The sequence below is a fragment of the Chrysemys picta genome, chromosome 3 (assembly GCF_011386835.1).
Source record: "Chrysemys picta bellii isolate R12L10 chromosome 3, ASM1138683v2, whole genome shotgun sequence".
Lineage (NCBI taxonomy): Eukaryota > Metazoa > Chordata > Testudines > Emydidae > Chrysemys > Chrysemys picta.
The window spans coordinates 14,946,182-14,970,076 of record NC_088793.1 but is presented as its reverse complement, the minus strand read 5'-3'; the positions used below and the strand labels follow the sequence as shown (position 1 = coordinate 14,970,076).

The window sequence follows — 23,895 nt, the reverse complement described above, 5'->3', positions numbered from 1 at the left end:
AATGTGCATTTCATTAAATGCTAATATTTGGAAGACAAGGGGAGGAAATGATGACATGCTTCCAAATGCAGTTGCAAGGACACTGCACACAAAAACTATTCTCCTTTATTTGTAACATTGCTACCTGGGGATTAATGCACGACATGGAAAGGAAGGAGGCTGTTTTCCCAGGCAATCGCTATCCACGTTTGTACCAAATTTTCCAGCGCCCCGCCTCATTTTTCAGCTGTTACAGTCAAATCTTTCTATAAGGACCAATTTGAGCAATCAGGATTTTGATCTTTAGCCCAGCCAGGCACTGTATGTGGATCAAAGGAACAGCAAATTTCCCAAATCAGACGTGTGAGAGAAGCAAAATCTCTACCATATAAGGACAAAATAGACTAAACTCTGCAACTTAACGCCGAGGCAGGTAAATCAACTCTCACCCATGCTTCCCTAATCTGTCAAGTTCTTGTTAGTGACTGAGTCTTGGGATCTATTCCCAGCTCTGCCAGAGCCAAGGGCAGCTCTATGTATTTTGCCGCCCCAAGCATGGCAGTCAGGCGGCTTTCGGCGGCATGTCTGTGGGCGGTCCGCTGGTAATGTGGATTCAGTGGCCTGCCTGCGGGAGGTCCGCCGGTCCCACACCTTTGGCGTACCCGCCGCCAAATTGCCACCGAAACCGCGGGACTGGCGGACCTCCCGCAGGCATGCCGCCGAAGGCTCCCTGACTGCCGCCCCCACAGCGACCGGCAGGCCGCCCCCCGCGGCTTGCCGCCCCAGGCACGCACTTGGTGCGCTGGTGCCTGGAGCCGCCCCTGGCCAGAACTGACCGTGTGCAACCTCTCAGATCCCAAGTTGCCTCCTGTATAAAACGAGGGGAATGCTACTTGCCTGCCTCTTACAGTAGAAGTATGAGGCCTTGCTCAACAATAAGGGTTGTGAAGGGCACTGAATTCTTACCCTACTAAGCGGAAGAGGTGAGACTAGAATGCCTAGTCTGATCGCTACAAACCTGGCATTCCTGCACCAGGTCTATTTTGGGGAGTGAAAAGAGCAGGACAATTTAGTGCTCTGTATGCAAGGATACCTCCATACAGCTGCTTCAGAAGGATGCAGCTCAGCAAGAATTCAAACTTTAATAAATCATGGCCAAGTGCTAAAAACTTCTACAGCATAGGTGCACATGGCAGTTTTCTACAGCACATTTCTTGGTCAATTCTGGGCGGATTTTCACAAGGATTGTGAAAGGCGCTTCTCTGACCTCAGGGCTACCCCCCTGCTAGCTATCAAGCTCTTACTCCAACACCGAAGGGTCTAGAGCAGGGGTGGGCAAACATTTTGGCCCGAGAGCCACATCTGGGTATGCAAATTGCATGGCGGGCCATGAATGCTCACGAAATTGGGGTTGGGGTGCAGGATGGGGGAAGGGCTCTGGCTGGGGCTGCGGGATCTGGGATGGGGCCAGAAATGAGGAGTTCATTTCAGGGTGCAGGAGGAGGCTCTGGGCTGGGGCAGAGAGGGGGTGGTGCGGGGGGGGGGGTGAGGGCTCCAGCTGGAGGTGCAGGCTCTGGGGTGGGGCTGAGGATGAGGGGTTTGGGGTGTAGGAGGGTGCTCAAGGCTGGGGCAGCGGATTGGGGCACTGGGGGTGAAGGCTCCAGCTGGGGGTACAGGCTCTGGGGTGGAGCTGGGGATCAGGGCTGGGGCAGGGGGTTGAGGCGCGGGAGGGGCTCAGTGGTGCAGGCTCTAGGGGGCGCTTACCTCAAGCAGCTCCTGGAAGCAGCAGCATGTCTCCCCTACACAGAGCTGTGGCCAGGCAACTCTGCGTGCTGCTCCGTCTGCAAGTGCCTCCCCTGCAGCTCCCATTGGCTGCAGTTCTTAGCCAATGGGAGCTGTGGGGGTGGCGCTTGGGGCAGCGGGGGCAGCGTGCGGAGCCCCCTGGCTGCCCCTACAGATAGGAGCCGGGTGCGGGGGGAACATGCTGCTGCTTCTGGAAGCCGTGCGCATGGAACGGCTGCCGACCCCGCTCGCCGGCTGGAGCGCGGGAGCAGGGCAAGCCCCAGACCCCACTCCCCATCGGGAGCTCAAGGGCCAGATTAAATTGTCTGGTGGGGCAGATTTGGCCTGCAGGCTATAGTCTGCCCACCCCGGTCTAGAGTTTAAAAACAAAGAGGGTGGAAATTGTTTTCTAGCATTGACAAACATTCTCTTTTGTTCCTTATTGCTGAATCATTTTTGATCAAACTTTCTAGTAAAATTTAATCCAAGGCAGACCCCAAGCATGGGAAATTTCAGCACAAAAGGATAGATTTACAAACTGACAAAGAACTGAAAACAATGGCTGAAGATGGAAAGTGCTAGGCGTAGGCATTGACTTCAGTAGAGTTATGTGCCTTGTTCGTTACAAATGCATGCAGTACTTAGCACAGCAATCCCTGTGCGCGTGTATTCAATTCAATGAGACTTCACCGGCCTGGCAAGCATGTAAGTCTCACCAAAGCATTAAAAGCAATAGGCTTCTTGGTGAGGTAAAACCAACCCTAGAGAGGGTGTCCCATTATATACACGCTGCCATTTTTTCTATGTTTACAAGTTGGGTCAACATAACTACGGTGTGACGGGTATAAAGCCCTGCAGCTGTGCCGCTGTAGCACTAGGATTGACAATTTTAGATGGACGTATTCCTGGAGGTTTCATGACATGACGTAGTCTTTCATTCCTGGAGACTCCCAGACGAGCCTGGAGGGTTGGCAACCCTACTACCCTGTTTCCCCGAAAATAAGACAGTGTCTTATATTAATTTTTGCTCCCAAAGATGCGCTAGGTCTTATTTTCAGGGGATGTCTTATTTTTCAGAAATGAAAAATGCCTTATTATCGGTGGATGCCTTATTATCGGTGGATGCCTTATTATCGGGGGGATGCCTTATATTACAACGAGAGGCAAAACTGTAAGTAGGCCTTATTTTCGGAGGATGTCTTATTTTCGGGGAAACAGGGTAGCACCCGTAGAGTAGGGATGGCCTCAGAGTCTAATCACTCAGTCCACAGTCTCTACTCAGGCAAAATTCCCCTCTGACTTCAATAAAACTTTGTCTTGAATAAAGACTGGGTAGACTACACAGGATTATACTCTTCATGGGATCAACACACGCAAACATACATACAAATGCAAAAAGATTCACCAGAACTGAAGTTCACAACACTCAAATAGTTTTTTTTTTTTATGATCTACATCATCATCTCTATGACAAATATTCATTTCTGAGCTTCGGTTCAGCTGGTTAAACACTTGGCTAAAATAGCCTGATGTCAATGGGCCCTGATTCTCATGTACACTAAGGGCTTATCCACACATGGAGTTGAAGTTTTTCAGGAACGACCGCAACTGGGAAAAACTCCGTGTGTGGACACTCTTAGGCCATGTCTACACTACGGACACAGTGGCAGCACAGTTCCAGTGCTGGAGCTATGCCACTGTAAAGGAGGGCTACAGCACCAGAAGGGCTTTTTCTGTCACTGTAGGAACTCCACCTCCTCAAATGATGGTCGCCAGGTCCACAGAAGCATTCTTCCGCCGACCGGAAGGTGTCTACACCGGGCATTAGGTCAGCCGAGGAATGGCGCCCAGGGGTGTGGATTTTTCACATCCCTGAGTGCCGTAGTTATGTCAAGTTAAATTTTAAGTGCAGACCAGGCCTAATTCTGGAATAAGGGCATGGCTACACTTGTCAGATTCAAGTGTGTTGTGGTAGCTATCCCAGCATGCAAGTGGCTGCAACCTGCTTTTCAAATGGGGGGGGGGAGGCGGAGTGTGACAGGGAGTGTGTTGTGTGCATGTGGGGGGAGACAGAATTGGTTTTGGGGGGGCTGAGAGTGTGTCAGCATGCTGTCTTGTAAGTTCAGACCCCCCCTTCTCCCCCCCCCCCACTCACAGCAAGCAGCATTCCACAGTAATGGTTGCTGTGTCCTGGAGCAGATAAGCAGCCGGCTGCCAGAAACGGAGCTTTGAAAGGGCATATCCACATTCCTACAGCCGATTTCAAAACAATGACAAGAGTGGCCACTTGACTTAAGGGGATTATGAGACGTTTCCGGAGGCCGATCACTGCGCAGTAATACAACACCTCGTTCACACTGATGCCCGGGCGTTTCAGCCGAGGCGCAGCAAGCTTTATGCTTCTCGTGGAGGTGGATTAGCAGGAGCGCTCCAGCTGCAGAGTCCAGGCGCTCTAAGTGCCTTGCCAGTGTGGACGGGTCGAGAGTTCGGGCGCCTGGAGCTGCTTTAATGCGCTCTAACTTGCAAGTGTAGCCAAGCCCTGAGAGAGTCCACATATGGAGTTAATCAGGAATAGCTCTTCCTGAATAGCAATGTGTGGGCAAGCTTTAAGGCCCTTTAAGTGTAAAGTGGGACCAGTTTACATTTACACACACTTGAAGGCCCTTTTACACTGACTGCTAGAGCAGTAAACGGGAATCAAGCCCGATGGAGTTGCAAAGTGATGTAAATCAGCACAGAATCTGGACTGGCATCTCTTTAGAAACAACACTTCTTTTAAATGAGTCATTCTTATTGATTAGCTGCTGCTGACCAGTATTATGTATTCTTTGTATTGCAGCAACTCCCAGAGGCCTAACCTGAGATCGGGACCCCATTGTCTTAGGTGCTGTCCAAACAGGTAGTAGGAGACAGTCCCTGCCTTGAAGAGATCATACGCTAAGGACTGGAGTGGCACTTTATACAATCACGAGAGCATGGGCAGCAACCCAGTTGTGGCTCAGAGCCCTCCCCTCTTTGCTCTGTGGGGAAATAAACTGCACCAGCCATTTCCCCAACCAGCGTATTGAGGTTGAGGGGTGGCAATGTGGAGCAACGGCTCTATTCACTTCTTGCCCCTGGCTGTCACCCTCACAGCAGGAGTAGCCAGGGCTGGCTCTAGACCAAATGGCGCTCCAGGCGAGAAGCGTCTTTGTGCCCCCCCCTCCATTTATTAAACTTTTGAATATCTTATTTTTATTGCATGTGTAGCCCATTTCACGACTCTGATGCACGATGTCCATGCATGATTTATCCCTGTCATATAAGATTCTAAATTTGCACGCTAGGATCTGTACATCTGTATTTATTCATGCCATATATAAGCAAATATAAAAAAATTGTTTCCTCTAAGCTTACAGAAACTATTTAATTTTAAGAATAACTGAAATGTACTAACGTCAAGAAATTGAACTGTGCACCAACCTTCGGTGGACCAGTATTAAATAGCGTTACAGTAGGCAACAGCCTTAGAATGTTAACCCTAGTCCTTTAGCTCAAAAGGTCGCTTTTCTCGCCTTCGCCCTCGCAAATTGAAGCACAGCGAGGGCACGGCTGACAACATTCTAGGAGGGTTGAGGAAAATGTAGTTCTCAAAAAGTCTGGAAGGTTCCATGAGATTCTACAAAGGTCCAGAACATTCTAGGAGGTCTGAGAAGAATAAATCCATATACAGAATACCGGAAACATTTTACTTCAAACATTCTATTTTCCCTTTTCTACCTAACAACAAAAACAGCATCCTGAGCCTGGCACCCACCCCCCAACCTAGGTGGTCACTTGGGTATCCTGCTCCTAAATCCTAGGAGCAGCAACCTAGTGGTGACCACCTGCCCCCAGCTTGCACAGAGTCTGATGAGATGTGGGGTCCAGGCAAGGGAGCACCCCCTTATTCTTCCACAAAGACACACTGCTGAGCACACAACTGAGCGCCTAATAATGTGTCTTTCAAATGTTACTATTTCAGGAAGAAGGAAAAAGCCCAGCATTGCTCTATCAGTCATTTCCAGCAAGCAGATCCTCTGGTATTTTAAGTGTCATGGAGAAAGAAAGCAAAGGCCTGACCCTACAAATCCTCTACTCAGATTACTCTTATGGACATCAATGTATGTAGAGGCAACTTGCAGGATCAGGCCTCAAATTGGTGAACTAGGGACCAAAATGCAGACAGCAGCCAAAGATCAATTGCATCCAATTAAGCTAAACTAATAAACATATGACACAGTCTCACTGAGTTTGATATTCAGTGAAATTATAATAATAAAGCCTGGGTGTGCAAACCAATCACACAACCTAAAAGCCATTACTTAATCATAAAAACATTACCAGCAAAACTGAAAGGACATGAGCTAAGCTCAAGTGATGTCACTTTCGTAGCCTTGCCTTCAATTAACATGGCTGATGCAATGTACGAATGGCCCCCCAAGTAAAGGAAGGTGCTTGTCACTGCTCACCCCCATTTTTTCTGCTTCAAACATATGCCAGGCTGGTAGGCCTCCCTGCATTTTAATAACTTGGAAATTGGCCCTCTGCATGTGAGAGCCCCAGGGCCGGCTCCAGGCACCAGCTTGCCAAGCAGGTGCTTGGGGCGGCCTCTCTGGAGAGGGGCGGCACGTCCAGCTATTTGGCGGCAATTCGGCGGACGGTCCCTCACTCCCGCTCGGACCTCCCGCCGAATTGCCGCCACAGATCGTGATCGCGGCTTTTTTTTTTTTCGCCGCTTGGGGCGGCAAAAACCCTGGAGCCGGCTCTGCTAGCCACAAGGGACTTCAGTTCTTTCTACTTTTACAAACTAATTTTTTTAATAAATATTATAAATATAATAAATATTAGGCCATGATTTGCTGCTAATTGGCATGTTCCCTCTAAGAGTTGTAACAACAAAAATATCTCCTCTTATTTTTGTTTTCCAGTTATTTTCTTGCATATGACACACCGCTATCAATTGGTTGATTTAAAAAAATCAACCCACCACATGTCCTACCTCAGGAGAAATTAGCTGTTGGATTTTGGATTTCTCATGGATTTTGGACCAGATTCTGATATCAGTTTCAGCCGTGTAAATCCAGAGTAGCTCTACTGACTTTACTGGACTCACTCCGGATAGACACAGATATAACTGAGATCAGGATCTGACCTGAAACATTTCTGAATTAGCCAAGATGATTAGGGCTGATTGAAAATATTCTACCAAAACTGTTTTTCAACAGAAACTTGGGGTTTTGACTAAATTTACATTTTCACAAGGTCTGCTTTCAGTGGAAAATTTCAGCTTTTCCTCAAAAAACTCAAAACCAAAACATTTTTAGTCACAAGCTTTTCAGTTTCTTTCTTTTTATTTTTTCCTTTTTAATGAAAACTCAGAAATTTCTCTGAAAAATGTTGACAAAAGTGATTTGTTTTCATTCTCAGCAAAATTTTCCATGGGACAAAAATCCCCTTTTTCCAAAGAGCTCTAAAGGTTATGTGGAATTGAAGTGGATTAGTTAAACCGTATTAAATCCCTGTGGGGAGCTGTTATTCAGAATTAAAGTGGCCTGAATTTGGTTTAGGGCAAGTCTATATTTAAAATGCTGCACCACTTTAGCACTTCAATATAAGCCAACGGGAGAGAGCTCTCCTGTCAGACTAGTTAATCCACCTTCCGGAGAGGTGGTAGCTAAATTGGTGGGAGAAGCTCTCCCATTGATTTAGCACTGTCTACACTGGGGGGAGGGGCGGGGGGATTAGGTCGATATAACTGGATTTTTCACACCCCTGAGTGATGTAGTTATACCGATATAGGTCTGTAGTGTTGACCAGACCTGAGTTTAATTCACTTTGGAAGTGAACTAAACTAAACCAAATTAAGGGCACTTTAATTCTGAATGAAGGTGTTCACACAGGAGTTTAAAGCGGTTTAACTAATGAACATCAAATTGACCCCTTTAGTTAATTTGGATTAATTTTCCTGAATGTCACCCTGTAGACAAGCCCTTAGTCTCACAATGGGATCCTGCTGGGTGCAGAGCTCTTTTGAAAATCTATCTCCTATTGTGGGTGCTCTTTACTTGGGAATCTGGCTAACAGGGTGCGGGGGTGTGAACCAAAGCCCACTGAATTCGACAGAAAAAGTCTCATTGATGTCAATGGGCTCTGAATCAGGTCCACAGAGAAAGAGCGTGAGAGAGTGTGTTGGTGTTTGTGCCTGCTTCTCTTTCATATGGAATTAATGGTGGTTTAATGGGGTATGAAAGGATGTTTTACTGGAAACAATGAGGAACAATTGTCTAGCTCACGTTTCATTTCACAGGTCATTATTGCATTAAGAAGTAAATCGACCAAGTCCGGTAAATAACAGTCTGTGTATTGCCGAGAGCTCCAAACCAACAATCTTAGCAGTCGCCAACTAATATCTTTGTCATTTTTAACCCTTGCAGGGATCTGCCGGAGGCTAAACAATTATAGTCTTCACCCACCCCTAGCAGGTAAACATTATTCATTTGACTTCTCATACCCTTTTCCTGCAAGCCCCATGAGGCTGGGGTTTTGCATTGTTGTTTTGTTTATTAGCCAACCTAGCCAACACCGTGTGTCTGGTGGCCTTGAAAAACAACACATATTTTAGAGACTGCTGCAGGCGTCTTTAAACAGGCTGCTTCCTCTGCAAAATTAATTGTTGCAAAGTGCACTGTTTCCCTTGTAAAGCTCTGCAAACTAATAGTCAGCAGTTTGGCTGGATTGTGGATATGCCTGAAAGATCTAGGGAAATTAATACAATTATGCTTTGAGATACCGGTCACATTTGTATAATTGCTTGAACATAAGGATCTAGTTTCTCTTTGATGTCTATGTGCAGCTCCCACAAATGCTTGAGAGGCAGCATGGCCTAGTGGATAGGGAGTCAGGATTGCTGAGGTCTATTCTTGGCTCTGCTACTGACCTGCCATGTGACCTTGGCCAAGTCATTTCACCTCCCTGCCTCCGTTTCGCCTCCCATTCTTTGTCTTGTCTAGTGAGATTGTAAGCTTTCTGGGTACGAGACTGCCATGTGTCTGCACTGTGCCTAGTAAAGGAGCCCTGATCTGGGCTGGGGTCTCTAGGTACTGCTGGGATTGAAATAATAAATAATAATAAAACACTTACAATAATAAAGAGATGGATGTTTGTAAGAGGGTTTGAGGGGACAGGTAGGGGAAGCTACTCAAAGGGGTGAGGAGGAAGTTTCCAGGTTAAGAGTCACTGCAAACCTCCTCACCCCCACACACCACTTTCTATGGGTACCACTACACTGCACAGTAAGCCCAGGTCTGTGGGACCCTGGCATGTGCACTCGGTGTTTCCAAACCCAGGCTTGAGCACCTATCCTGTCGTAAACATGGGTTTGCAATTACTGGGCCCCGGTCTCACAGCAGTACTAATGGGTCCATATTGCGCTATGCAGACCTTCTGATTCGGGTCTGTGGCTTAATCTGCATCCACACCGCAAAAAAAGACAGGGCTTAGACCGGAGTCTCATTGGGACTTGGGCTTTGAGTCACTCCCCTAGCAGGCTCCTAGGACCTGGGTCTCAAGTCAGACTGATTTGTGTGTGGATGGAAGGGGAGCTTGGGCTCAAACCTGAATCAGAGCCTGGAGTTACTGTGCAGTGTAGACATAACCTATGTGACCCATCCTTCCACTTCTACTTGCCAGCCTGGGGTTACTGTGCAGTGTAGACATAATCTATGTGACCCATCCTTCCACTTCTACTTGCCAGCCTTACTGATGGGCTAAGATCCAGCAAGCAGGGAGGCAGACAGGCCAAGAGGGCCTGAGAGTACGTCTACTCTGCCAAAGAGCTCTGCAGCAGCAAGTCTCAGATCCTGGGTCAACAGACTCGGGCTCATGCTACAGGGCTTCAAACAGCCATGTAGACATTCTTGCTCAGGCTGGAGCCCAGGCTCTGAGACCCATGCACCTTGTCAGGTTTCAAAGCCCAGGCTCCAGGCCAAGTGGGAACAAGCCCCAGGAGCCTGAGTCAATTGATCCAGGCTCTGAGGTTTGCGGCTATGTTTTTTTGTTTTGTTTTGTTTTTTTTGCAGTGTAGACATATCCTGAGTGTGTGGGGTCGGGGAGAGAATCTTTATACACTAACGAATTATCCTTTAGCTATGTCTCTCTATCTTATGTAGAGAGTGCCCCATTACCAGAATACTTCCTTGCAACACCCTAGATTATTAGCCTCCCCCATTTATGCTGAGAGACAGAGGCACAGGATCAGGACAACATTTTTAAACGTGGGTGCCTAAAGTTAGTTATCTACATCCATAACTATGCACCTAAATCAAGAATCGAAAGAACATTTTGCAAGGGACAGGAGGACAACAAGACAGAGCCAAGACATGAGAAGTCATGTTAAGATCGGAGAGGCTTTTATAGCCAACAGACATGGATCCATGGATTGGTGATGATTTATATTGGCATTAATGACACTGTGTCAGGGATAATAGATAACTTCAGGGTACTCAGAAGCGAGCGGAAGAAGACTATCTAAGCAATCTCTTCAGAGATCCTTCCTGTCCCACAAGCAAAGGGATATAGAAGGCAGAAGATTCTGGAAGTGAATTGCTGGTTAGGAAAGCAGTATAGGGTGGAGGACTTTGGTTTTGTGGAACTTTGGTCCACTTTCTGTATGGAGGAGGGGCTTTATAGTTAGGATGGCCTCCACCTCAGCAGACGGGGGCCCAATCTTTTTGGAGACAGGCTGGCTTCAGTTGTCAAGAGGGCATTAAACTAATGGCAAAGGATTAGAGTAAAAAAGGGAAGATATGGGGCCTCAGTTAGCACAAAAATCAAGATGTTGAGAGCAAAATTATTCAAGGAACCAAAGGCCATGAAGAGAAGTATTTTTTTAAACCTCTATCCGCCAATGCTAAGAGCCTACATAACAAACAAGAGGAAAATGATTTGCTTATTTATGAGCATAAATTCAATCTAGCTGGTATTATTGAAACCTGGTGGAATGATTCACACAACTGGAATGTAAAACTCAATGGTGATAACATATTTAGGAAAGATTACTTGGTTAAAAGGGGAGGGGAAGTGGCACTCTATGTCAAAAATGGCAATACCTATTTCAGAGTCACTGATAACTCAGAAGAAAATGATCTTGAATGCTTACGGATCAATGTCCTAACAGATAAAGCACAAGATGGGGTATTAGTTGGGGTCTGCTACAGACTGGGGAACAGGATGATCACTTCCTTACACACCTATTAACTATAATGTGTAGGGAAAGAAACAACTGTGTGATCATGGAGGTCTTCAATTTGAGTGGCGCATGCTGAAGGTTTTATGCTATCAGGACAAAAACCAAAAAACAAATTTTCCAAATATTATAGCTGACAAGTTTCTAACTTTAACAGTGTTGCAGCCAACATGGGATAATTCTATATTAGACCCGGTCTTGACAGATAAAGAGGAATTGATCACAGAACTAAAAATTAATGGCAATTTAGGTTAAAGTCATCATGACCTGATCACATTTAAAATATGCAAAAAAGAATAAAGTTCAGACCAGTGATATACACATTTGGTGCTTTAAAAGGGTCAATTTTATAAAGTTGGAAAAAATTATGAGCCAAATCAGCTGGGAGGAAGAATTTAATCAGAAAAATGTGAATGATAATTGGGAATCATTTAAGAACCTTATTAGATGCCCTAAAAGCCACAGTCCCACAACTGAGAAAAAAGCTCTGCTGGTTTTTTAAAAAAAAATCAACCTCAGAATTGAAGGGAGCTGTAAAAGCAACAATATATAACAAATGAAAGAAATGGAAAGTTGATGATAATGAATATAAATCAGAAGTTAGGTATTGTAGAAAATTGATAAAGGAAGCCAAGGGACACAAGGAGAAATCTATGTCTAGCAGATTTAAGGACAATAAGAAGGTCTTTATTAGATCCATTGGTCCATTACTAGATTGAAACGATATTGGTCCTTTTGTAGCTGGAAATGGTGGTATTTTCAATAATAATGCAGGAAAGGCAGAGCTGTTCTATATTTGAGAAATGTGGTGCTAATAGACTCTTTCCATTCCACTAGTATCTCTGGAGGATATTATACAAAGATAAACATTTTAAAATCAGCAGGTCCAGATAACTTGCATCTAAGAGTTTTAAAAGAGCTGACTGAGGAGCTCACTGGACCACAAATGTTGATTTTCAATAAGTCTCTTGGAGCACTGGGGAAATTCCAGAAGACTGGAAGAAAGATAATGTGTGCCAACTTTTAAAAAGGGTAGAGGTGATGACTCAAGTAGTCCTAGGCCTGTCAGCCTGACATTGATCCTGAGCAAGATAATGGAGCAGCTGACATGGGACTCAATTAATAATGAACTAGAGGAGGGTAATGTAACTAACACAAATCAACATGGGTTTATGAAAAACAGATCTTTTCAAACTAACTTGATATCTTTTTTGATAATTTTTTTTACAAGTTTGGTTGATAAAGGTAATATTGTTGACATAATATACTTAGACCATGTCTACAATTACAAGCCTACTGATACAGTTGTGCTGCTGCAAAAGCACTTGTGTAGCCCATTATGTCGACGGGAAAGAGATCTTCCCTTGACATAATAAAACCATCTCAATGAGGGACGATAGCTATGTCAGCGGGAGAGCGTCTTCCGCCGACATACCACTGTGCATCACTCAGGGGTGTATTTTTTTCACATCCCTGAGTGACAAAAGTTTTGCCAACATAAGCGCTAGTGTACACGTCTTTAGATTTTTGTAAGACATTTGACTTGATGCCACATGACATTTTGATTAAAAACCTAGAATGATATAAAATTAACATGGCATAGATTAAATGGATTAAAAACTGGCTAACTGATAGGTCTCAAAATGTAACTGTGAATGAGGAATAGTCATCAAGAAGTCTGATTTCTATTTAACATCTTCATCAATGACCTGTAAGAAAACATAAAATCATCATTGATAAAGTTTGCCGATGACACGAAAATTGGGGGAGTGGTAAATAATGAAGAGGACAAGTCACTGGTTCAGAGCAATCTAGATTGCTTTGTAAACTGGGTGCAAGCAAACAATATGTGTTTTAATATGGCTAGGAACAAAGAATGTAGGCCATATTTACAGGATGGGGGACTCTATCCTGTGAAGCAGTAACTCTGAAAAAGATTTGAGGTGGTTGTGGATAATTGGCTGAACATGAGCTCCCAGTGTCACTCTGTGACCAAGAGAGCTAATGCAATCCGTGGATGCATAAACAGGGGAACTTCAAGTAGGAATAGAAGTTATTTTACCTTGCATTTGGCACTGGTGCGACCGCTGTCCAGTTTTGGTGCCCACAGTTCAAGAAGGATGTTGATAGATTGGAAAGGGTTCAAAGAAGAGCCACAAGAATGATTGAAGGATTAGAAAGCATGCTTTATAGGAATGGACTCCAGGAACTCAACCTATTTAGTTTAACAACGTCCATAAGTGCTTCAGTAAAGATGCTGCTATGCTGACAGGAGAGCTTCTCTTGTTGGCATAGTTAATCCACCACCATGCGAGGAGGTGAACAGGAGAAGCCCTCCGATCGACATAATACTGTCTATACAGGGGGCGAGGTTAGTATAACTGTGTTGTCCAGGGGTGTGGATTTTTCACACCCCTGAGTGATGTAGTAATTCCAGTGTAAGTTTGTAGTGTAGACATAGCCTTAGTGTCTCTCTGTTGTAGGAGTGTGCAGCAGCGGGTTATGGTGTACGTGAACAGTAATGTGCACTCATTGCTGAGATGGTGTCTTGGCTATAGAATTTTTTCCCCTCTGTATCTTAATGCTTATAACACCGACAACAGGCAATGCCATGTCATCACATGCCAAATGCTGTTGTATCAAAGCTAAGGGACAAATACCTTTGAAACAGGTAACCTGCTATAGTTACTTGGCTGCTAAGATATCTATAAACTCCAGTGATAGCATCTTACAGTTTTCCAAAACAGGAAAATGTCCTTTTCATCCATAGGGCCCCATTCTGGCCAAGCTGTCTCTTCCCCCCACCCCCAACCTTGGCCTGCCCCTTCAACATCCACAGAGAGTGAATTCAGCAGAAACCCCATGAAATAAATCTGTTGGGAGGAGAGCAGGAAGAGAAGTGCAAGGAGTATGATGCATAGGCAGAACTCTTCCCTTCTGGTTTTAGCCTCCCCTTAGCATGCAGACCCATGCTGACATTGTAGGCCTCTGTCCCCATTTAATGGCTGGGCCACCTAACAAGGATTATTAGCATGCTGTTGTCGCATCTTAATGAAGCTGATCCTATGACTCAAGCAGTAGAGACTCCTGACTTTAGTCCCCAGGTTCCAGGATCCACCAGGGTGGTTGTTAGACAAGCAAAATCAATTCATCTCCCTTAGCTCACAATAGCAGGACACAGATATTGAAACCTTGTCCTCACTAGAGAACAAAGTGTAATAGCTATCAGTCATCTTCAAAGCTTGGTCTTAAAATGAGTTCTGTTGGGATCTCACCCAGGGTTCTGTCAGAAGTCATATGTTCATGACAATTACAGAAAACCAACCTTTCTGATCATAGCAGGTAAGTGTTTTTTAAATAACTTGACAATTTCCCTTTAATTCTCTCCACTGCTATTTTCAGCACTGAAAAGCCACATTTTCCATGTGTCATTTGTTAAAACAAAAGAAAAAAACCTGCGTTAGTGGAAAATACTCAAAATTTGGGGCTGATTTTGTAGCTTTTTCAGTCCCTGTAAATCCAGCAAACAGATGATTTTTCTCACATTTAATACAGCTGCACTATATGATCATACCTAGCCAGTATTTCTTAAGTATATTTGGAATATACTAAAAGAGACACTGTCAGATTAAAAATAATATTTTTCAAACACAAAATATCTTCACCTCTGGCACAAACAACAAACCTGATTACTAACACTGAAGATTAAAAAAAATTAACTGATGTTTGACAATTATGCTAATGTTTTACCTTTCTCTCAGATTGGAGAATGAAAACAGACTGGGTAGTCTCACTTTTGTTTATAAAAGTCAATTTCTCTGTCAGGTTCTCATGCTACAATGTCTGGGTAGCACCCACTGCAGAGAAATGTTTATTTGTTTAATAAAAATACTGCCCTCATTAGATTTTTATTTAAATATAGAAGCCCCTCCCCACCTTTTTTGTTTGTTTGTTTTGGTCTTAGATTCTGGGTATCCTTATGTTTTCAGAAACTGACACTTAGACATGAAAAAGGGCTGAATATAAACAGGTTGGATTTTCAATAGCTCCTACGTGATTTAGGATCACAAGTCTCAAGGATTTTCAATGGGACTTATATGCACCCAAGTAGAGCTGGCTGTTAAGTGATTTTTCCCCCCTGTGATAAATACTTAGTTTTCATAAAAAAAAATCATCAAAACGTTGCTTACAAAATGAGATTTTAGTTTTTTGACAACCTCAACATGTTTCTGACAAAATTGAGAATTTTTTTCATGAAAATTTCCACTGATTGAAAAGCTACTTTCCTTCAAAAGATAATGTTGATGGAACATTTTCCAGCAGGTCTGCCCATAAGTCGCGTGGGTGTTTTTCAAAGTCCCACCCGATAGGTCTCCTTCGGCTCATTTTACTGGCACTACTTGTATATTTTACTGAATAGAGAAAATTAGCAATAGAAATGAGCCTGAATCAAAATCCTGGCTCCAAATACCCATGAACTTTGGACCGTTTAAAAGCTAGAGGCTTGTCTACATGGCGAGTTACTGGGTAGCAAGCCAAGGTGTGAATCTGCAGCACACCTGCTTGTTGTGCAGTAACGTCTTGGGTCGAGACTGTTACAGCATGCTGAAAGTTATGGAATATAGTGTCCACGTGGGAGGTTACTCTGCAGCAAGCTGGTATGCTGTAGATTCACACATGGCTTGCCACACAATAACTCACCATGTAGACATGGCCTAGATCCGATGTTTGCATTTTAGTTCATTTTAAAGAACGCTAACACTCAATGTAACCTTGGGCAAACTCCTATACATTCAGAGATTTTGGACCCCAATCTTGCAAGCTGTTCAATGGAAAGTGACTATTATTGCACACTTATATAAGAGTTTGAAGGACTGGGGCCTGGGTTAGCTTTTAGCATCCAGGCATTCAGATGTTTAGCCACACCTCTTTGACATGGACAATGTACCAGCCAGTTTTTGAGAGCAGGTTTATTATTTCAATAATTCCAGCAGTTTTAATTTTGTCCAAATCAAAAATACCAAAGCAGAAGCCTTTCTTGGAATATGCAGGAATTTCCATTTCTGGTCCTGGGAATCACGGAGCCACGTAGAAAAATCAAAATCAAACAAAAATGTTTCCTGAACGTTTCTGAATCTCAAACATAGTTTGGGTCTCATTCAGTTTGTAGTTTGCTTGTTTCTTATTTATTTATTTAACTCTTTTATTAATGATCATTACAAGTAACCCAAGCTATATGCCATCTCTATCCTAACATCAAGTGGTTCACACTACAGCTAGTCAAAAACTTTTAATTGAAGATTTTCTCCAAAAATTTAATTTAATGGAGATTTTTGCAAAATTTCCATTTTCTGCATTATTATTATTTTTTTGGATGATTTTAGATTTTCAATGAAAACTCAAAAACAACCCCTGCAAACGTTTTTGATGGGAAACAACAACAAAAACCAAATTGAAAATAAAACACACGTTTTAACTGGCTCTAGTTAATACAAGCTTACTTTTGAACTAGTCTGTGCAGGGCTGTGTAGCTTTTAAACTAGGGGACTGGCTGTCAGAACTCCTGGTGTTTATGCAGGGATTCAATGCATGACCTTGGGGCTTGGGCAAATCACAGCTTCTGTGCCACATTCTGTACAATGGGTATAAGAATACATGACTACCCCACAGAGGTATTATAAATCCAACATGAATCAAAGTTTGAGAATCTTTGAGGTTGTGCAAGGTTGTATTATTGCAATGTAGAAAACAAGTGTAATTTTTCTGAAGAAACTGATGGGGTTTATTAACGATGAGAAGAAAAAGGTATAGAATAGCTGAAGCCCTTAAGGCTCTGATCCAACACACACTTATACACATGTGAGGGAGCTATTTAGGTGAGTAAAGTTACATCCATGTTTGTAGGATCAGGAGCTGAAACAGTTAAACTACTCAGAATATGCAAAGAAATTGCTCCCATGCAGCCATATGGATTTTTAAGCATCTCTTTACAAACCCAGCATGGAAGTCATTCTGGATACTCCGAATAATAAATAATAATAATTTCATGACATGGTGGCGGATTACTCTGCGTGCTAAATTTGGAGCCACGCTAAAGGGCAGAAATAAGGAACAGTAAGAGCTCCCTTTCGGATGTACAAAAGAACACCGAGGGCTGTCTCCTTCGCTGCTCAGATGAGAACACTCAAAGGCACATATCCTGAAGATTCTAATATTTTCTGGGACTCCACTGAGCCTTTATGCTTTAATACCCTGACATCTGGAATGCTCCAAGTCTAATGTTTAACCATAAATATCTGCTGAGATTAAAGAGCCGTAGAGTAAGTTTCAATCTTTTGGGCCTATAATTGCTTGGGAAAAGAGAATGGTATTTTCCCCTCTAGCTAAAGAGAAAGAGAAAAAGACCTCTGCAAGCACAGATATTGGCAGACAAATTTTCTGACAACCATTTCCTTTCTCTGTTCCCCACTCCACCCCCTCATTTCTCCGTCTATAACACCATCTCGCTGCCATTCCTAGGAGGAGAATGAAGAAAGTTAAAAAAAAAAAGTTTCTCAAGAGCTAGGCGCACAAAGCCAAGAACAATTTTGAAGCCAGGCAGTCAGCATACCCTGCTCACCACTGGCATTTGTTCTTTCATTAATCTTTGTATCAGGTTGCACTCACAGCCAACAAGTGTGTGTTCACACTACTTTCATCATTCTATTTTATTTCAAGTTCAAAAAGGCCCAGAGTGTGTCTTCAAATAACAAGAAGAAATAGGAGCTAGAAGAATGGTCCAATAGACAGGGTATTAGCCTGGGACTCAGGAAACCCACATTCAATTCCCTGCTCTGCCACACACTTCCTGCATGACCATAGGCAAGTCGCTTAGTCTCTCTGGGCCTCAGTGTCACATCTGTAAAAGGGAGCTAACAGCATTTCCCTACCTTACTGGGGCATTGTGAGGACAAACGGATTAAAGATTGGGAGGTGCTCAGATACTATGGTAATGGAAGTTGTATAACCACCATGGATAGATGGCATTTTGGAGACACAAAATAATTAGATGTACAAACTACATCGTGCCTGTTGTAAAATCGCAAGAAGTCTGTCACAGAGCAGGGAACTGAATGTAGGTCTCATGAACCTCAGGCTAGTGCCCTAGCAGTTGGGGACCACAATTCCTTCTTCCTACATGTTGAATGGTGCAATGTAAGTTGAAGGTTTGGGTTAATGTTCGTGTAGTATTTGTACATTATTAGCCAATGATTCTGTTATTTATTATTTCTATTAAGGCAGCGCCTAGAGCCCCAGCCATGGAACAGGGCCCCATTGTGTTAGGTGCTGTACAAACACAGAACAAAGAGATGGCCCCTGCCCCAAAGAGCTTCCAATCTAGGTGTAAGATAGGAAAAAAAACAGGTGAATGCAACAAATGGGATGGGACAGCACAAGTAAGCAATGAGATCCATCCCATGCCCTGCATTTCAAATATTTGAAGTTACTGAGTGGATTAAATAAGAAATAGAATTAACCTCCCATTGAGCCGTTCAATTGTACGCCCATTAAAGAGAACCCACCAACTCAGAGCCTACAGCACTATTGTGTGTGTGTCTGTGGGGAGGGGGGGAATATCTGGGTTGCATTCATTGGGTCTCCTGACCTTGAAGGGTGAAGGGTATTTTGCCTTTAGCTTTCCTTTTATGGTGAGTAGGATCTTTGGGGAATGTCAGGAACTCAGCCGCCTCCGGTCTCGGTTGCCTAGTAACCCAATGAGCTTGGCTAGGCCCACTAAACCCTCACTAAGTGACTGTGCTCCCTGATTGGTCAGAAGAGCCAACCGACCATCATTTAAGCCCTGCAGCAACAGCACCACTGTGGCTGCTCAATGCATTCCATGCCTGCCAATGCACCAGACCTGTTTCCTGTCCAGTCCTTGCTCCACCCCTTCCCAGCTCTGCTCCAGCCCTATAGCCTGCCTGCCTTTGGACTCCTGACTCCTAGCTCTGACCACTAGATTGCACTGCCTGCACCTCAGTTTGTGACAGGCAAAGGCTGGGGCCAACATCTTCAAACTGGACACCCCAAATTGGAAGGTTCTGAAAAATTATGGCTGAAGGACAAATTCAGAGGATGCAGAGGGCTAGCGAGGGTGTGTGCCACACTGCATTTGGGAAAGCACATGTCCCTGAGCAGAGAGTGGGAGGGATGCTGCATATTACCTGATGATGCTAGCTCCTCTGGTATGTGCTTAGAGGTGTAAGCATAGGGTTAAAAACTGCAGGCAGTAGTCTGGGCATAAAGCCACTGGAGGTGAGCACAATAACTGGGTGTTAGTTAAGTAACAGGTGAATATTAGTAGGAGGCACAGAGGGTGGTGATTAACTGAACAGTGTTAAGTGCTGAGCTCTGCAATCTGGAATCAAGAGAGACAGAATTCCAAGAGCCAAATTCTATTCTTGGTTGCACAAGCATAAATCTGGAATAACCCCATTAACTTCAGTGGAATTAATCCATCCTTATATTAGTATAACAGGTAGAATTTGGCCCAATGGGAGTTTTGTGGTCATGACCAAGGTCTGGATTTGATCGTAATTGTCTCATGTGGAAGCCTCCATTACACTGTCCAAAGTATTCTGTGTTACAGAGAACTATGAATTCACCTCCAAATGAACCTGTGCCTTTCCAAAGGTCAGCCTGAAGACAAAGGGAATTGCAGTTTTGAAAGAGAAAGACTCAGGGATTAAGGCTGGAATTGGGAAGGAAAAAAATGCCACTCACATTTGGGCAATGAGAGGAAAACACCACAATTCTGTTCTCGCCTAGGAGGCAGGCAGCATTTACCATATGTTGTCAACTTCATTACATAAGGAGACAAATCCCATAGAGTGCAGGTTGCACCATTAGTGCAGTGGGGTTTCCTGGTATTTATAACTACTATGTGTCTGAGTATCTTTAAAAATGGTACAAATCTTAAAAATGATCGGGAACTATGTGTGCATGCATGCTTTAATAAGCTGGTGCTAAATGGCAAATGATGCAGCAGTGTCTACTGAGAGATTAGCCTTGGCTTGTGATTCATAACCAGGGCAGAGAAAGTGGGGAGGGGGGAGAAGAGCATGTTTATGCCTAGACAATGTATTAATTAGCCCTCTAAGCAGCCAGTGAGGGAGGGATCCTTAGAGGAAAGCCTTTACCGGGTACACATTAGACATTTTGTTTAAAGATTAAAGTTCTTCTTGTGTTTAATCAGTTTTAGCGCAGGATAGAAAATGGGATTAATTACAGTCCCTCGCATGAGCCTCCCATACTGCCGGAGTCACAAATGATGCGACTTTTCTGCAAAATGGCCGCCGTCAGCAGCAGGCTCAGGAAATGCTAATTGTAATTAAAGAGTTTATTTGGAATCACAGAGCAGAGTTTTAATCAGGATGAGAATGGAACCTTGCTGTGTGAACTTGCAGAACGCGGTTACTGAGCAAGATGGGTCTTTTTAAACAAGAGAAAGTACTCTCGAAACTGCTGGCCTGGATTTTCAGCCAGATACGCTCCTCAGCAGGAAATGAATAAAAATCCTCACTGGGACAATTATTATTGTTATTATTTTGCCCTAATACAGCACCTCTCATTCAAGGATCCCAAAGCACTTTGCAGATGGGTAAATATAATCACCCTGGTTTGACAGAGAGATCAGTTAAAGCACAGAGGGGTAAGTGCCTCACCCCACAGCAGGTCAGATTCCCAAGCCCTTTCTTTGATCAATATATAAAGCAGCCTCCTTTAATCTAAGCCCACAAGGTGTTCAGGACCCTAGAGGATGACAACCCACTGGTATGTCTCCCAAGACTGGTTAGTCTACGCACTACCCCAGGTTTAGCAAGATTTTTCAGATACTGCACAATCTTCATGTGCTACTTACCAGCGTGCAAACAGGACTCTGTCCATTCAGACTTAGACTTTGGGAAAACTGACACAGGTGGCTGTAGGCCCAGGGCACTTCCATCCAGATCCTTGAAGAGAGCCTTTCTTGAGCCTTCACATCTCATCTCAAGATATTCAAAGTCCTTGGATCCATTGATACTGATGGAGAGGAGGAGGAGTATTATTGTTGGGAAGACAGCGAGAGAAATCACATTGTACTGGCCTTCTGAAGTTATTTTCATCACTGGAAAATGCATTTTTTTTTACATACACAAATTACCACGACATTCATGTGAATTAACCTGCTTGTTAAAAAGGGGGAAAGGGAAATAAGGGATAACGGGTGAAATCTGATGATATGGAGCAGGTCCGACTTGCTCTATCATCATGAAATTCTGCAGCAATGTTTGTTTTCATCATGGATGGGCCAACCCACAAAAATTACATCTGGATCCCAACCTCCCAAATGCTGGCAGTGATCAGACTCAGAAGCCTGCTTCTGCCCTCTAGGATACAATTAATTCCCATTCACCTCTCTGTGGGAGGGGCAATAGCCCCTCAGGGGGTTGGCTCAGTTCATCGGAGGGAAAGACTAGCCACAAAATTTGTATCCAGGTCCAAGCATCCTCATAAATCTCAGGGATATTCTGATTTTGTTTCATCAAACAGTTCAACACTGCAGAGACCCATAGTGCCTCAAGAGCCACTCATCAGTATCCACAGGCTTGTAACGCCTGTATCCTTCGTAGCAGGATGAAAATGGCCATGCAATACAGTTCTATCTACAGACCAAGAAATGCGCAGGTCTTTTTACCTGTAGGTTCAACTCTTCAGAACTGAATGGAACCCTGCTTACTTACATACATATATAAAGGTGACAGAATTCTACAGTAATGGCTCCAAACTAGAGTTTGGAGAGACTAACAAAAACTGAAAGTAGACCCAAGCTGGTTTTGGATGTTCTTTTGAAATGAGTCTCAGCAAACTTGGGCTGAGTTTCAGGAGAGCGTGGGCCAAGCTTCGAGTGCACCTGTTGTTGGGAGGAAATCTTACAAAGAATAATGGTTCAAGAAGGAGCCAGGGACATCCTGGTAGCTGGTGTGTGTACCACTAGATAACATCTTTTGGAGTACTGCAGAGACATACAGCATGAAAGGCAGGAAACTGATCACTAGGTCTGGAACTCCAAGTAGCCGTACCCCTCCCATTATCAATGGAGGAGTGCAGAGTGTCATGGATTCTAATACCACTCATCTCTATTATTGATATTTATTATTTGAGTTACTGTTGTGCCCAGGAGCCCTAGTCATGGATCTCATTGTGCCAGCTGCTGTACAAACACAAAACGAAAAGATGGTCCCTGCCCCAAGAGGCTCATAATCTTAGTATAAGACAAGAGACAACAGATGGATGCGGACAGATGGAGGAGCACAAGGAAACAATGCTCTGCGATCTGTCTGATTTCTTGATTTCTGTGGAATTCCCTTACGCAAAGCCCACTGATTGGTGTTTTGAACAGGGTGAACCGATCGGTGTCTTAATAGGGCAGAGAAACAATTGGATCAAAGCTCTACTCTGCACAGCTCGAGAGATGGGGAACGAAGATCCCCCGGGGCTGGTTCAGCCCTGGCATATCTTAGCACAGACATCATTCCAGCTTGTTACTGCCACCAGTGGGCGTTTATTCTGGCTGATGATCACCACGGTGTGACGTGCTCTCGCCATGCCCTGTCTTGCCTCCTACTCAAGGATAGCTTTATGGCTCTTTTGCGAGGCAGACGCAGCACAATGAGGCCATAGAATGGCCCACAAATTGACCCACAGTTTTTAAAAGCTTGGGTTTAATAAATGTCTGCAGAGGCTCCTGAAGCAACAATAAAAGGCTGAACCTTACCCACAGGTTTAGCAGGATGCTCAGAAATCACTTTGTATTCTGTATGTCCATCGACCACGTTTGATAACTATCCGCTTTTGCAATGCATTGTGTGTGCAGCCAGTCACAAATAGCGTAATACTGTGGACTGGATTCAATAGTTACATATAATGGGAACTGACGAGCTGGACAGTTCACAGAAATCCACACACAAACTAATGCCCAGAGCAAAAAAAAAAAAGCACCGGCAGCTTGCTTGAGGGGCTCTGGATTGGAGCAGCATGGAACACCTCTGATTGGTTTAGACTGGCAATTGGGGTTCACGTTGGGCTTCAGTGCTGCAGCAAAGCTTTCGTGACAATGCCTGTGTACTCCGGTAGCCAGCTGTACAAATAAATAAACCAGCCCACGTTTCCCATGGACTCTGCACGTTTGAACTGCTGAAACCTAAGGTTACGGAGAAGTGCTCTTTCTTTCTGATCTCTGTGCTACTATGCTCAGCAGATATGCTCTCTGGGCATGAGTTAGACTGGCACACATCTGACATCTCACAGTCTGCCTGGTTCCACTCAGCGCTGCTGATGTGATCTCACAGGCCAAAATCAAACTCATTTTCCCATACAAAAAGGACACTTTAGCCACCTCGTGGCTTTTTTGCTGGAGCTCCAGACATGTCATGAGGCTTGGAGTTGAGGAGTCAGCTATGTGGACAGAAAATAAAGACACTGACTACCTGAAGCTACTTTTGCTACACAGATGCTAGCAAAAGGAGAACTCCAGGAGGCTTCATTTGGAGAAACATCTAATGAACTATCCAGACTCTACGTCTTCAAATTTCAATAGGGAAAAACAACCTTGTGAAAGATCCAGGCTCTTCCATGTCTAGTCCCAGACAGAAACAGTATAAAGAGTAGAGGGACAGATAGACCACACAAAAAAATAGTTGTATCCACAATTTTGATTTCAACCCGCTGTAGAAATCAGGTTATTTTATAACACTCAGGTCTGCACCTGAGTTCAGATTTTGAAAACCCTACATCCCCAAAGTCCGGAGGTACTGAATCTAGGTTCTGGGTTAGACCCATCTTTAGCT

The 23,895-nt window shown here is 44.0% G+C and overlaps 1 protein-coding gene across 3 annotated transcripts in view; it reads right to left on the bottom strand.

The window, feature by feature from the left end:
• The window catches only part of PKHD1 (PKHD1 ciliary IPT domain containing fibrocystin/polyductin), a 380,982-nt gene that overhangs the window by 63,220 nt on the left and 293,867 nt on the right, over positions 1–23,895 (bottom strand). For all 3 annotated transcript variants that reach the window (XR_010599356.1, XM_065587493.1, XM_065587494.1), the window contains exon 59: positions 20,928–21,088. Coding sequence is in view for 2 of the 3 variants with exons in the window: in XM_065587493.1 (XP_065443565.1) it covers positions 20,928–21,088 (161 nt within the window). In the remaining variant the exon portion in view is untranslated. The remainder of the gene's footprint in view (positions 1–20,927; positions 21,089–23,895) is intronic.